Raw genomic sequence first — 16,300 nt, forward strand, 5'->3', positions numbered from 1 at the left:
CCCATGAAAGGCAAAGGTCCCGAGTTCGAATGTCAGTCCGGCACACAGTTTTAATCAGCGAGGAAGTTTCGTATCAGCGCACACTCCTCTGCAGAGTGAAAATCTCATTCTGGAGCATTAACAGTCTCTGTATTGACCGACCAAGCGCAACAGCCATGGAACTCCATTCAGCAAATTGACATCCGGCACCTGTACAGCACAATGCATGCCCGTTTGCATGCTTGCATACAACATTCTAGCAGTTACGCCGGTAACTAATGTGCCAGCATTCACATTTGCAATCGCTTACCTCGAGCTTGCGTTTAACTGTGATCTTGCGACGTTAATCACTTAAATATGTTGCACAGACAACTGCATTCCTGAAATTTCATACTCTACATTGATTATTTTTGGTGTAGCTATTTTGTTCGTCAATGAGTTTGTAGTAAGGAGTTCAGTTTTACGGCTTTCCCTAAGTCCACTATGATCGACGAGCTAGTTAAGTGAGACAGTAAACGTCCCGTGAACTCCCCGTAGTTGGCGACCTTTGCATTCTTCAAAAAGATAACGCCAATTCTCTCAAAACAGGGTTACTGCGGTGCTTAAAGGATTCCTCCGCGGCTCAGATAGCGCTGCCAGGTGACGAGGTGTGCTGGGATAGTCTCGCTTACCGTCGTCTCATTACTGGGGTCACGGAGCCTCGCTCGATTTTCGCTGCAAGGCTGTCTGCCAACTGGCGGCGTTGCCATAAGGAAAGGAAAGCGTGGCAGAAGTGAAGCAGACAGCGATGGGGAATCATTCAAGCGACGACGCGGGACGTGAACGGGGATCCATTTATCTATCGTGTGGCTACACCAAAAAAATTTAAGCTAATGCTTAAGTTCGTGGCGTTGGCATTCCGGTTTCTATGGGTTTATTTATTTTTCAACTGTCATTTTTATTTGTAGTTCACTGTCGCCATTTGAGTTTGTATATTGTCATTTTGTCATTTGGAGATACTAAGTGGAGGTGCCTACTGGAGAAATTTGACATTTCCGACATTCTGTGTATTCAATGAGTTCAATAGAGGGGTAAAAGCAGCGGAGACAGCAAGCAACATTCACGTCGTGTATGGGGATAAAGTCAGTGGACAGAGCACAGCCAAAAAATGGTTTCTGATTTTAAGGAATATCATTTTGACTCTCTACGTCCGGGAAGACCGGCCTTCTATGAAGATAGTTTAAACCCATTAATCCACAACGATCCACGTCGATGTACTGGAGAGCTGGAAAATGTGATGAACTGCGATCATTCCGCTATCGCGCGACATTTGAATGCAATGTGGTAGGTTCAAAAATGGTGTGTGTGTGTGTACCGCATGGTCTAGGCAAAAAGATCACACAAATCAGCGGGTGGCCGTGTGTGCATCTCTGCTTGCTCTTCATCAACTGGCTCTTAAACAACATCGACCATTCTTATCTTGCATCGTTACTGATACCGATAAATGGTGTCTTTATGCTGTTGTTGTTGTGGTCTTCAGTCCAGAGACTGGTTTGATGCAGCTCTCAACTCTACTCTATCCTGTGCAAGCTTCTTCATCTCCCAGTACCTACTGCAACCTACCGGGGTTCCCATCTGAGCTCTTGATATTCATGCAAGTGGTTCTCTTTTCTCCAAAGGTCTCTTTAATTTTCCTGTAGGCAGTATCTATCTTACCCCTAGTGAGATATGCCTCTACATCATTACATTTGTCCTCCAGCCATCCTTGCTTAGTCATTTTTCAGTTCCTGTCGATCTCATTTTTAAGACGTTTGTATTCCTTTTTGCCTGCTTCATTTACTGCATTTTTATATTTTCTCCTTTCATTAATTAAATTCAATATTTCTTCTGTTACTCAAGGATTTCTACTAGCCCTCGTCTTTTTATCTACTTGATCCTCTGCTGCCTTCACTATTTCATCCTTCAAAGCTACCCATTCTTCTTCTACCGTATTTCTTTCCCCCATTCCTGACAATCGTTCCCTGATGCTCTTCCTGAAACTCTCTACAACCTCTGGTTCTGTCAGTTTATCCAGATCCCATCTCCATAAATTCCTACCTTTTTGCAGTTTCTTCAGTTTTAATCTATAGTTCATAACCAATAGATTGTGGTCAGAGTCCACATCTGTCCCTGGAAATGTCTTACAATTTAAAACCTGGTTCCTAAATCTCTGTCTTACCATTATATAATCTATCTGAAACCTGACAGTATCTCCAGGATTCTTCCATGTATACAACCTTCTTTTATGATTCTTGAACAAAGTGTTAGCTATGATTAAGTTGTGCTCTGTGCAATATTCTACCAGGCGGCTTCCTTTTTCATTTCTTACTCCCAATCGATATTCACCTACTACGTTTCCTTTTCTTCCTTTTCCTACTGTCGAATTACAGTCACCCATGACTATTAAATTTTCATCTCCCTTCACTATCTGAATAATTTCTTTTATGTCATCATATATTTCATCAATCCCTTCGCCATCTAAGGGATCTGACATTCCACGCTCCGATCCGTAGACCGCCAGTTTTCTTTCTCCTGATAACGACGTGATCCTGAGTAATCCCTGCCCGGAGATCCGAATGGGGGACAATTTTACCTCCGGAATATATTACCCAAGAGGACGCCATCATAATTTTAACCATACAGTAAAGCTGCATGCCCTCGAGAAAAATTACGGCTGTAGTTTACCCTTGCTTTCAGCCGTTCGCAGTACCAGCACAGCAAGGCCGTTTTGGTTAGTGTTACAAGGCCAGATCAGTCAATCATCCAGACTGTTGCCCCTGCAACTACTGAAAAGGCTGCTTCCCCCCTTCAGGAACCACACGTTTGTCTGGCCTCTCATCAACAGATATCCATCCGTTGTGGTTGCACCTACGGTACGGCTATCTGTAACGCTGAGGCACGCAAGCCTCCATACCAACGGCAAGGTCCATGTTTCATGGGGGGCGGGGTCTCTATACTGACAAGGAAAAGAAAGGAACAGTTCATCTCAAATCCACAAAAGATAATGTTGTGGATCTGGTGGAACAGCGACGGTGTGTTGTACTACGAATTACTTCCCCGAGGTTAATATCAACAACTGAGACGCATTGCAGACGCTACTCAAGAATAACGACCAGGAAGGCTGGGTGAAGCAACGCTACTCCACGGTAACGCCCGCCCTCCAGTCTGCTAGTTTGGCGAAAAACACTATACAGGATTTGGGCTGGGAAGTCATTCCGCACCCACATTATTCGCCTGATCCTGCGCGCTCAGATTTTCACCTTTTCGTTCTCTACCGAAGAACCTTCAGTGAACTTACTTTATGGATGAAATGTCCGCCTCCGTACCGCAGTGGTACCGTTACCGCCTACCACGCAAGGGGGCCCGGGTTCGATTCCCGACAGGGGTCTGGGTGTTGTCTGTCCATCATCATTTTCATCATCATTGACACGCAAGTCGCCGATGTGGCGTCAACTAAAAAGACTTGCAATACGGCGGCTGAACCCCGGCCATTAAATCCGATACGATCATTTCATGTAATGGCTGAAATTGCGCTCTGAATGTGGCTCAACGAGTTCTTCGCTGCAAAACCACGTGACTTTCTATAGTCGCGGCATCGAAAAGTTGCCCCAGCTTTGGCAGACTGTTGTAAATAGTAAAGGAGAATGTATTATTTATAACTAAAGTCTCTGTTGTGTTTATTCAACTTACGGAAAAATTCTACGAACTTCTACAGTAGCACACAGTCAAATGGCGGTATAGTGTAAAAAACAATATCTGGGAATGTTTTGTTCCAGACCGACGGCCCATCTTCGTTGGACGTGATTAGAAAATAACGTAACTGCTTGTGTTAGATGTAAGTTGAAATGTTATCGTGTATCAGTTTCTAAGCTGAGATTATTTAAGAAAGCAGTACTTCCTCTAGGGTGAATAAATTTACGTACAGCTTTTGCCACTGTGAGCTGTTTAGAGGCAGCAGACCAGAAGTGGTTAAACCATTCTTAATTGCAGAACTGCGTATATGCTATGTATATTTGTGAATGAAATTAATTTTTCATATCATTTTCAGTAAATTAAATTTTTGTTACAATTCGAGTATCGATGGGCTTTCTCTATTCCATACACGTGGTGGGTTCAGCACGGTTGCTAACTTTTTGTGTGGGAAAATTCATGTGATTAAGCTGATTTAGACTGATATAGTGTGAAGCTTTTGATTTTGAACTCAGTGAGCAAAATAAGGCTGAGTACGTCAGCCGTGTGTCCAGTGACTGCACGAGAGCCTCTATGAACTGGAAAATATGTGGTGTCACCGCTAGACACCACACTTACTAGGTGGTAACTTAAATCGGCCGCGGTCCTGTAGTACATGTCGGACCCGCGTGTCGCCACTGTGGGATCGCAAACCTAGCGCCACCACAAGGCAGGTCTCGAGAGACTGAGGAGACCTCGGCCCCAGTTGTACGGACAACATAGCTAGCGATTGGACGTGCTAAGCCTTGCTCTCATTTGCCGAGAGATAGACAGTAGAATAGCCCTCTGCTAAGTTAAATGGCGACCACCTAGCAAGGCGCCATTTGTATCAGTGCCTATAGCTTACTAATATTCAAGAGAGATGTATTCCAAGGACTAATTAAAAGTTAAGTAACAAGCATCTACGTACTTTTTCTCTTATTCATTTATAAGTTCTCATGTTCCAGACATCACGCCCGTCTGCGTTAGCCTTGCGTGCCCTATCGGCTACAGCATTGTGTCTAGGCTGTATGGTCTAGACACAACATTATTGGCGACGAGAAAAAGAGTTTGTATTAATTCGTTTGTGTCATGGCTTCGCCACATTCTCCGGATGTACTGTCCGAATTTTATCGCTTGCAGAATCAGCAGACGCAGGCGTTATTGGATGCACTTGGACAGCTCGTCCAGGGTCAACGTGCGCTGCAACCCGATGCGGCAGCCGCCGCTTCTTCGCTACCGCTGCCACAAAACGCTGTTGCACCTCCCTTTCGGCCATACGTGGCGGCCGAAGAAACATGGCAAGAATGGTCCCGCCAGTTCCAGTTTCATCTAACAGCCTACAGAATTCAAGGTAACGAGCGGCAGCCGTTTTTGCTTTCTTGTGTCGGTGTGTCTACCTACCGTGTGATAGTGAAATTGTTTCCCCGACGCGACGTAGCAACTCTGACCTACGAAGAAATTTTGTCTGCTTTAGATGCCTATTTCAAGGAAACAGTTAATGTAGTTGCAAAAAGGTATACGTTCTTTCGTACAAAACGTACGGCCGGTCAGACTAATAGGGAGTGGGTTGCAACTTTGCAAGGACTTACTAGAGAGTGTGCATTTGAATGTGACTGTGGACTTCCTTATTCAGATACTATGGTGCGTGATGCAATTGCACAGAACGTTTCTGATGTTCGCATACGGGAACAGATTTTGAAACTCGTAAATCCCTCCCTTCAACAAGTGATAGACATATTGGATAGGCAAGACACACTTGACTCTGCTCAGGACTCATTTGAAACTTCGCCAGCAGTGTGTCACATTAACCGGCCCGCCGGGCCCGCTGCACGGGACGCTACGCGGCCCTCGCGCCCGTCACGGCAGCGGCAGCCTACCTTGCAAACACGTGCGCCGTGTAAGCAAGCAACTGTAGTGAAATCATGCCCGCGGTGTGCCGCTAGACTTTCGCGTGAAAATTGCCCGTCACGCCAAGCTATTTGCTTTTACTGTCAAAAGAAAGGACATGTTCAAAGTGTTTGCCAGAAAAAGCTTAGATCAGACAATCACAATAATTCCAGGCCCTTTGCTTCGCGCCGGAATCGAACCCAGGACAATCAGGCTCGTGGACCTTCGCCCATGGACATTCATGTAGTTCATTCCCACCCGTCCAGTGACACTTTCGCTAACGGTGACTGTGTTCGTCCCACAAACAGTGTGTGTCGACGTCGCCGAAAGTCCCGTGAAGTCGCAAGTGCTTCTGTACCTGTATCAGTTCAAATTGCACGTGACAGTCGCTCTTGTCGTCAGCAGGACAATAAACTTTTTGTGGACTTAGACTTTGAAGGCAAAGTGATACCATTCCAGCTCGATACCGGAGCTGCAGTTTCATTGCTCAATCACGACGCGTACAAACAACTGGGCAAACCGCCATTGCGTGCCGCAAATGTTAAGTTACATAGTTACTCAGGACAGCATATCCCTGTGTTAGGACAGTGCAGCCTTCTTGCAACATACAAGGGACAAACGAAACTTGTTTCATTTTACGTTCTTCGTTCTTCTACTGCAGTGAACTTGTTTGGTTTAGATTTGTTTCAATTGTTTAATTTGTCTATAGTAAATCAGGTCCTATCAGTGAATCAGACTGTACCTTCCGCCAGTGTTTCTCGTCTTTGTGAAGAATTTGCAGACATTTTTGCACCGGGCCTTGGTTGCGCTAAGGACTATGAAGCGCAGTTGGAACTGCAAGAAAACGCGCAACCGAAATTTTTCAGAGCGCGCAATGTTCCCCACGCATTGCGTGATGAGGTCGCAAGAACATTAGCCGATTTAGAATCACAAGGTGTAATTGAACGTGTGCAGGCTTCTCTCTGGGCCTCACCCTTAGTAATTTTGCCAAAACCTTCCGGAAAACTGAGACTTTGTGTGGACTTCAAGGCAACTGTGGCCGGCCGAAGTGGCCGTGCGGTTAAAGGCGCTGCAGTCTGGAACCGCACGACCGCTACGGTCGCAGGTTCGAATCCTGCCTCGGGCATGGATGTTTGTGATGTCCTTAGGTTAGTTAGGTTTAACTAGTTCTACGTTCTAGGGGACTAATGACCTCAGCAGTTGAGTCCCATAGTGCTCAGAGCCAACAACAAGGCAACTGTGAATCCTCAACTTGTGACTGCTACTTTTCCTTTGCCCCGCCCGGAAGATCTTTTTGACAAACTGTGCCCGGGAAAATACTTTTCAAAATTGGACCTAGCAGATGCGTACTTGCAAATACCTGTGGACGACGAATCCCAGCGCGTCTTGGTGGTAAACACGCATCTTGGCTTGTATCGCTTCAAAAGACTGCCATTCGGGTGTGCATCCGCCCCGGCTTTGTTTCAGCAATATTTACAAACTGTTTGTGCGTCGGTCCCTACTGCTGCGAACTATCTGGACGATATTGTGATCTCAGGAAAGACAGAAGCCGAACATTTGCAAAATCTCCGAACATTATTTCAGGTCTTGCGTCAGAATGGTCTTCGCTTGAGGAAGGACAAATGTGTGTTTTTTGCTCGGGACTTACCCTACCTGGGGCATGTCATCAATGCCCAAGGTATACATCCGAGTCCAGAGCACCTCCGTGCCATACAGGAGTTGCCTTCGCCACGGGATGTTAAACAACTACAGAGTGTGCTGGGTAAAATTAATTATTATGCAAAGTTTGTGCGCAATGCTTCTTCCATTTCAGCTCCGCTTCATCGCTTACGCCGTAAAGGTGTTCCGTTCGTCTGGACGACGGAATGCGAACGCGCCTTTCGCCAGTTGAAATCGGCGTTACTTTCAAATACGTGCCTTACGCCATTCGATCCCCAGAAACCCCTTTTGTTGATGGTAGATGCATCGGATTTCGGGATCGGTGCTGTGCTTGCGCACAAGGATGGCTCGCATGATCGCCCTATTGCCTTTGCGTCCAAATTGCTCTCATCTGCGCAAAGAAATTCTTCCCAGATAGAGAAAGAAGCTTTAGCTCTCGTGTTTGGTGTTACAAAGTTTCATGATTTCTTGTATGGTCGTCACTTTACAATCATCACGGACCACAAACCTTTGACATCGCTTTTTCATCCGAACAAGCCTGTACCTCCACGTACAGCGCAGAAATTCATTCGCTGGTCTCTTTTTCTCTCGCAGTACCGCTACGATATCTTGTATCGGTCCACTGCTAAGCACGGAAACGCTGATGCGTTGTCCCGTTTGCCTGTTGCTGAGGATAAAGCATTCGATTCTTCCGAACTTGCTTGCATGTTCATTGATTCGGAAACCGATGACGTGGTCGAATCGTTTCCGATTGATTTTCGTCGTGTCGCTACAGCCACAGCTGCTGACCCTGTCCTTGCTACTGTTTTGCGTTTTGTTGCTACGCAATGGCCCTTGTCACAGTCACGGATCGAGGCTCCTTTGGTTCGCCGTTTTTTTGCTCACAAGGAGAGACTTTTTGTACGACGTGGTGTTTTGTTGTTGCGTTCCGATAATGATCAATCCAGAGTCGTGGTCCCACGTTCGTTACAGTCCTCTGTCTTAAAGCTTCTTCACCAAGGACATTGGGGTATAGTGCGTACGAAACAACTTGCTCGTCAGCACTGTACTTGGTTCGGAATCGATGCTGCTATTACGAATATGTGCTCCTCTTGCGTGGCGTGTGCCGAACAACAATCCGCACCGCCGCGGAAATTCTTTGCATGGCCGAAAGCCACTTCCCCTTGGCAACGCTTGCACATCGATTTTGCTGGTCCATTCTGGAATGCTCGATGGTTGGTTGTGGTCGATGCTTTCAGTAATTTTCCTTTTGTTGTCCGGATGTCTTCCACGACGTCTTCTGCTACAATCCAAGCCTTGTCTGCTATCTTTTGCATTGAAGGTCTTCCGCAGACTATTGTTTCCGACAATGGCCCACAATTCATGTCCGCTGAATTTCATTCATTCTGCAAGGCCAATGGTATTCAACATCTGACATCCGCGCCGTTTTCGCCTCAGTCAAACGGTGCCGCGGAACGATTGGTCCGGACTTTCAAGTCACAGATGTTGAAGTTGAAAGAGTCGCATTCTCGGGAGGACGCATTGTTGCTCTTTTTGTCTTCGTATCGCTCTCAGCCCCGCGATGGTCGCTCGCCGGCTGAATTGCTCCATGGTCGTTCTCATCGCACCTTGATGTCTTTGCTGCATCCGCCACATCAGGTTCCTGTGCAGCGGCAGACTCCTGCTTTTGCTCCTGGCGACGTTGTCTATTATCGCACCTATCGCGGTTCACGGCGTTGGCTCGCAGGGCGCATTCTTCGCTGCCTCGGCCGCGCGATGTATTTGATTTTGGGGGTCTCTGGTGAGGTGCGTCGGCATCTCAATCAGCTGCGCCTCTGTCGTCGCCTGGGTTCTGCCGCTCCCCGTCTGCTTTCAGCGACGGAGCCGTCCGGTCAGCGCCTTGGGGACCCATCTACTGGCTCGTCTCATCCCCAGGTGTTACCGACGCTGCCTTCCCTTTTGCCTCATGGCGTCGCGCCGCCGCCGCAGCCGCCGCCGGCGCCGCCCGCAGTGGACGCTTCGCTGCAACCGCCCGGCGCCTCCCAGGGTCACGCGCCGCCGCCTGCTTCCCGTGACCAGCCGTCCTCCGCCATGGACCTCTTGCCCGCTCCGGACCAGATGTCGTCATCGCGCGTCGGATTCCCCGACGCAATGGAGGTCGACCCTTCGGCCCCTCCTGTATCATTACGTGCGCATACACCGCATGTTGACGTGCACCCTGGACTAGGTTTTCAGGCGTTTCCTAGCTCCCCTCGGACCGAATGGCCGGGTGCGGGTGGCACAGCCTCGCCTGTTGTTAGGCTCCCCACCTCATCGCATACGTCAACATGCGGTCCTCCCCACGGCGGGCGGAAGCCTTATCTCACGACCGTTCGCCGATTTGCGGGGGAGGAATGTGGTGTCACCGCTAGACACCACACTTACTAGGTGGTAACTTAAATCGGCCGCGGTCCTGTAGTACATGTCGGACCCGCGTGTCGCCACTGTGGGATCGCAAACCTAGCGCCACCACAAGGCAGGTCTCGAGAGACTGAGGAGACCTCGGCCCCAGTTGTACGGACAACATAGCTAGCGATTGGACGTGCTAAGCCTTGCTCTCATTTGCCGAGAGATAGACAGTAGAATAGCCCTCTGCTAAGTTAAATGGCGACCACCTAGCAAGGCGCCATTTGTATCAGTGCCTATAGCTTACTAATATTCAAGAGAGATGTATTCCAAGGACTAATTAAAAGTTAAGTAACAAGCATCTACGTACTTTTTTTCTTATTCATTTATAAGTTCTCATGTTCCAGACATCACGCCCGTCTGCGTTAGCCTTGCGTGCCCTATCGGCTACAGCATTGTGTCTAGGCTGTATGGTCTAGACACAACAAAATACACCTTGTCTCTCCGGAGATTAAGCTTTGTCAGAAAAAATATCGTGTGTGAAATACTGCGTGTCTGGAGTAAGTCTGGTCATAATACATAATGACGGGTACAAGGAAACGCACAGAAAATAGCACCGGCGGATACGGTTCATAAATAAGTTGCCTCGATCGCTGCATAGGCAAGTGACGTATGTATTGGGATTAAAATAAACTAAGGGGAAACAGCAGAGGTAGATAGTGCAATATTTTTTGAGAGATGCATAGCAGTAAAATAAATACTTTCAAATATTTGCTATTAAAAACAGTCTTGATCACAGGCGGGCTGCTAGGCGAGATACCGATAAGATAGAAAACCACGCAGGTTTTATCTCAAATGGGTATCACTGGACGGAAGGCGACGTTCTATTCGAGGACCGACATTAGAGGCCGACTACAAATCGATACGCCAACATACATTTTGCCTAAGGACCACGAAGATAAGGGGCATATAGGCAGTCGTTTTTCCCTCGCTCTGCTTGCGAATGGAACAGAAAAGGAAATGCGTAGTAGTGGTACACGATACCCTCCACCACGCACCGTACCGTGGCTTGCTGAGTATGTATCTAAAGGTAGAGTCCAATTCAGTCCAATCGGGGAGTTAGATCGTCAAGGCCAAGGTATGGTTTGGCAAAATCGAAAACGAGCAACAGAAACTCTCGCCGTGTGAGGACGGGTATTATCTTGCTGAAATGTAACTCGCCCCACGGATGGGTAAATGTATTCACAGTTATGGCGATTACTTTTGAAATAATGAACAGTTTACGGTCTTGTCTTGTTTCCATTTAACTGCCCCCAGATAAATGTAGATTTAGATGTAGCTGCAGATGTAGGCATTGGGGATCATTGTATGCCCGTGTAATTTTTTACGTTTCTTGAGGTGTACCTGCTTATGGACAAAGCCAGATGTGAATGCTGCAGTGAAAAAAGCAGACCACATCCTCACCTGTGAGAGCGACGGCTTCCTCGAAGGGCGTGCTGTCAGCTGCGACCGCGCCATTCTCCACGTGGCCCTTGTCCTGTTCTGAAACACAAGTACACAGCATCGCGTTACTACGGCCCTCCTACAGGTATTTCACTTATGACAATAGCAGGAGGACGTTCGCAGTTCAAAGCGCCGAATTTACTCAGTCAACCCGAAACAATACGTGAAAATAAAGCAGCCACAACTCGCGTGTTTAAAGCACGTCTCGACAGCATGGCCAAGGCTATGGTGCTCTAAACATCTTAGAGAGTTGAGAGCAAAGTAGCGAGTGCCCTTAGCATGCTGGCGAGCAGTTCTAGTCAGACGTGTCAGGTAACACATCGTCTGCGGACATTAGTTACAGCGGCAGCTGCTCAGTCTACAGGGTGTAAGCGATAACTGTTTACTACGTAGCACAGTGGCGTAGGGAAAGTAGAGACGAACGGTTTGACAGAGCGTGAGTGTTGTTGTTGTGGTCTTCAGTCCGGATTTGATGCAGCTCTCCATGCTACTCTATCCTGTGCAGGCTTCTTCATCTCCAAGTACTTACTGCAACCTACATCCTTCTGAATCTGCTTAGTGTATTCATCTCTCGGTCTCCCTCTACGATTTTTACCCTCCACGCTGCCCTCCAATACTAAATTGGTGATCCCCTGATGCCTCAGAACATGTCCTACCAACCGATTCCTTTTTCTAGTCAAGTTGTGCCACAAACTTCTCTTCTCCCCAATCCTATTCAATACCTCCTCATTAGTTATATGATCTACGCATCTAATCTTCAGCATTCTGCTGTAGCACCACATTTCGAAAGCTTCTATTCTCTTCTTGTCCAAACTAGTTATCGTCCATGTTTCACTTCCATACATGGCTACACTCCATACAAATAGTTTCAGAAACGACTTCCTGACACTTAAATCTATACTCGATGTTAACAAATTTCTCTTTTTGAGAAACGCTTTCCTTGCCATTGCCAGTCTACATTTTATATCCTCTCTACTTCGACCATCATCAGTTATTTTGCTCCCCAAGTAGCAAAACTCCTTTACTACTTTAAGTGTCTCATTTCCTAATCTAATTCCCTCAGCATCACCCGACTTAATTCGACTACATTCCATTATCCTCGTTTTGCTTTTGTTGATGTTCATCTTATATCCTCCTTTCAAGACACTGTCCATTCCGTTCAACAGCTCTTCTAAGTCCTTTGCTGTCTCTGACAGAATTACAATGTCATCGGCGAACCTCAAAGTTTTTATTTCTTCTCCATGGATTTTAATACCTACTCCGAATTTTTCTTTTGTTTCCTTTACTGCCGTCTCAATATACAGAATGAATAACGTCGGGGAGAGGCTACACCGCTGTCCCACTCCCTTCCCAACCACTGCTCCCTTTCATGTCCCTCGACCCTTATAACTGCCATCTGGTTTCTGTAGAAATTGTAAATAGCCCTTCGTTCCCTGTATTTTACGCCTGCCACCTTAAGAATTTGAAAGATAGTATTCCAGTCAACATTGTCAAAAGCTTTCTCTAAGTCTACAAATGCTAGAAACGTAGGTTTGCCTTTCCTTAATCTAGCTTCTAAGATAAGTCGTAGGGTCAGTATTGCCTCACGTGTTCCTATATTCCTACGGAATCCAAACTGATCTTCCCCGAGGTCGGATTCTACCAGTTTTTCCATTCGTCTGTAAAGAATTCGCATTAGTATTTTGCATCCGTAACTTATTAAAGTGATTGTTCGGTAATTTTCACATCTGTCAGCACCTGCTTTCTTTGGGATTGGAATTATTATATTCTTCTTGAAGTCTGAGGGTATTTCACATGTCTCATACATCTTGCTCACCAGATGGTAGAGTTTTGTCAGGACTGGCTCTCCCGAAGCCGTCAGTAGTTCTAATGGAATGTTTTCTACTCCCGGGGCCTTGTTTCAACTCAGGTCTTTCAGTGCTCGGTCACACTCTTCACGCGGTATCGTAACTCCCATTTCATCATCTACTTCGTCTTCCATTTCCATAATATTGTCCTCAAGTACATCACCCTTGTATAGACCCTCTCTATACTCCTTCCACCTTTCTGCTTTCCCTTCTTAGCTTAGAACTGGGTTTCCGACTGAGCTCTTGATATTCATACAAGTGGTTCTCTTTCCTCCAAAGGTCTCTTTAATTTTCCTGTAGGCAGTATCTATCTTACCCCTGGTGAGATATGTCTCTACATCCTAACATTTGTCCTCTAGTCATCCCCGCTTAGGCATTTCGCATTTCCTGTCGATATCATTTTTGAGAATTTTGTATTCCTTTTTGCCTGCTTCATTTACTGCATTTTTATATTTTTTCTCCTTTGATCAATTAAATTCAGTATTTCTTTTGTTACCCAAGGATTTCTACTAGGCCTCGTCTTTTTACCTACTTGATCCTCTGCTGCCTTCACTACTTCATCTCTCGAAGCTACCCATTCTTCTTCTACTGTATTTCTTTTCCCAATTCCTGTCAATTGTTCCCTTATGCTCTCCCTGAAACTCTGTACAACCTCTGGTTTAGTCAGTTTACCCAGGTCCCATCTCCTTAAATTCCCACCTTTTTGCAGTTTCTTCAGTTTTAATCTACAGTTCATAACCAATAGATTGTGGCCAGAGTCCACATCTGCCCCTGGAAATGTCTTACAATTTAAAACCTGGTTCCTAAATCTCTGTCTTACCATTATATAATCTATCTGAAACCTGACAGTATCTTCAGGATTCTTCCATGTATACAACCTTCTTTTATGATTCTTGAACCAAGTGTTAGTTATGATTAAGTTGTGCTCTGTGCAAAATTCTACCAGGCGGCTTCCACTTTCATTTCTTACCCCCAATCGATATTCACCTACTACGTTTCCTTTTCTTCCTTTTCCTACTGTCGAATTACAGTCACCCATGACCATTAAATTTTCGTCTCCCTTCAGTAGCTGAATAATTTCTTTTATTTCTTCATTCATTTCCTCAATTTCTTCGTCATCTGCAGAGCTATTTGGCATATAAACTTGTACTACTGTAGTAGGCATGGGCTTTGTGTCTATCTTGGCCACAATAATGCGTTCACTATGCTGTTTGTAGTAGCTTACCCGCACTCCTATTTTTTTTATTCATTATTAAACCGACTCCTGCATTACCCCTGTTTGATTTTGTATTTATAACCCTGCACTCGCCTGACCAAAAGTCTTGTTCCTCCTGCCACCGAACTTCACTAATTCCCACTATATCTAACTTCAACCTATCCATTTCCCTTTTTAAATTTTCTAACCTACCTGCTCGATTAAGGGATCTGACATTCCACGCTCCCATCTGTAGAACGCCAGTTTTCTTTCTCCTGATAACGACGTCCTCCTGAGTAGTCCCCGCCCGGAGATTCGAATGGGGGACTATTTTACCTCCGGAATATTTTACTCAAGAGGACGCCATCATCATTTAACCATACAGTAAAGCTGCATGCCCTCGGGAAAAATTACTGCTGTAGTTTCCCCTTGCTTTCAGCCGTTCGCAGTACCAGCACAGCAACGCCGTTTTGGTTAGTGTTACAAGGCCAGATCAGTCAATTATCCAGACTGTTGCCCCTGCAACTACTGAAAAGGCTGCTGCCCCTCCTCAGGAACCACACGTTTGTCTGGCCTCTCAACAGATACCCATCCGTTGTAGTTGCACCTACGGTACGGCTATCTGTATCGCTGAGGCACGCAAGCCTCCCCACCAACGGCCAGGTCCATGGTTCTTGGGGGGTTTGTCATCTATAAATCGCGGAAACAGCTTCAAACTGGCCATCAGAAACAATGCATGGGCAGCGAGAGATATTTTGACTACCCTCTCTCTCTTTCACGGCATCGGCTTAGTTAGTCACATTTTTGGAATTTTTTTTAATTTTCTTCTTTGTTTTAATTTACTGTCTTTTGGAACGTGCCTATACAGCCATCCAGACACAGTAAATTTTATTTTTGTATTACAAAATTTGGCAAATCATAGACCGTTTGGAACCTAAGACAAAGGTACAATCTTTTTATCTTCCCAGAACTTCTTCACACGTTGGCTGATGGCCTGCCTCTGTTCATTTGACATCTCCCTCCTAGTTTGTGAATTTCGTTGTTGGACAGAAAATTTTTCAGTATTGATCAGTGGCCTGAAACTTTCCCTGTTGTGTATGTTGTTTTTTTGCGACGTTAAGTTTTCTCAAGTCCTTTCTTGTCCCTTCCAGCCTTCCCATGGTGTTTTTCAATTTGGAAATGAAGTTAAGAATTTTCTTCGTAAGGCTGTTGTCATTTATTCTGTACGTATCACAGTAAAATTTCTTATTGTGTCTGTGATTGTTTATATTTCTATGTAGATCTTTATTTCTCCTCTTCGTCCAATTGTTATCTTTGTTCTTTTGCGATTCTAAAATTTTCCTGAGTGTTGTCCTTTCTTTCTTTTCCAGTTATTCTCGTTCACCTCTTCTGTTCAGTGTTAGGCATTGGGATCCGTAAAGTGCTTCCGGTTTAATAACTGTTGCGTAGTGTTTACTTTTTGCCTGGAATGATATTGATCTTGTATTATATCTTTTTTGGGCGAGTTTGTACGCTAATTGCATTTTCTTCGATCTTTCCTTACTTGTGATGTTACCTAACCCATTTGATTGTATTCATTTTCCCCAGTACTTAAACTTATCAACTCGTTTGATGATTCCGTGTTACGTTTGTATATATTATTCTCCATTGTGTTTATGTTCAATGTATTCCGTTTTCTCATATGGTATTTGTAATCCAGTTTTAGCTACGGTTTTGTGAAATCTTTCTATCATTATCTTTGCATCTGTTTTGTCCTTAGAAATTACTGCAAAAGCGAGACATTTCACCTCAGTCTACCTCATTCTTGTCCTAGATGGATTCCTTCGATGTTTTTCTCTTGTAGTTCTTTATCCCACTCTCTCATGACCTTGTCTACGACCAGACTGAAGAGAATCGTTGAGAGCCCATCGCCCTGCCGCACACCTGTGCCACTCCTCAAGGCTTCAGAAACTTCTCCCAGATATTTAATTTTTGAAGTTGTGCCGGTGAGTGTCTGTTCGACTAATTGTCTGGTGGTTTTGTCGATGCCTGCTTCTTCCAGTGTTAGGAATACTCTCTGTCTTTCTACAGAAACGTATGCATTTTTGAAATCAATGAATGTAATGACCGTGTTAAGGTTCCACGTTGTTCTGATCCT

The 16,300-nt window shown here is 45.5% G+C and overlaps 1 protein-coding gene across 1 annotated transcript in view; it reads right to left on the reverse strand.

Moving 5' to 3' along the window:
- The window catches only part of LOC126215289 (synaptic vesicle glycoprotein 2A-like), a 147,032-nt gene that overhangs the window by 90,512 nt on the left and 40,220 nt on the right, over positions 1-16,300 (reverse strand). The window contains exon 2 of the mRNA XM_049941976.1: positions 11,083-11,160. Coding sequence (XP_049797933.1) covers positions 11,083-11,160 — 78 coding nt within the window. The remainder of the gene's footprint in view (positions 1-11,082; positions 11,161-16,300) is intronic.

The sequence above is a fragment of the Schistocerca nitens genome, chromosome 12 (assembly GCF_023898315.1).
Source record: "Schistocerca nitens isolate TAMUIC-IGC-003100 chromosome 12, iqSchNite1.1, whole genome shotgun sequence".
Taxonomy (NCBI): Eukaryota; Metazoa; Arthropoda; class Insecta; order Orthoptera; family Acrididae; genus Schistocerca; species Schistocerca nitens.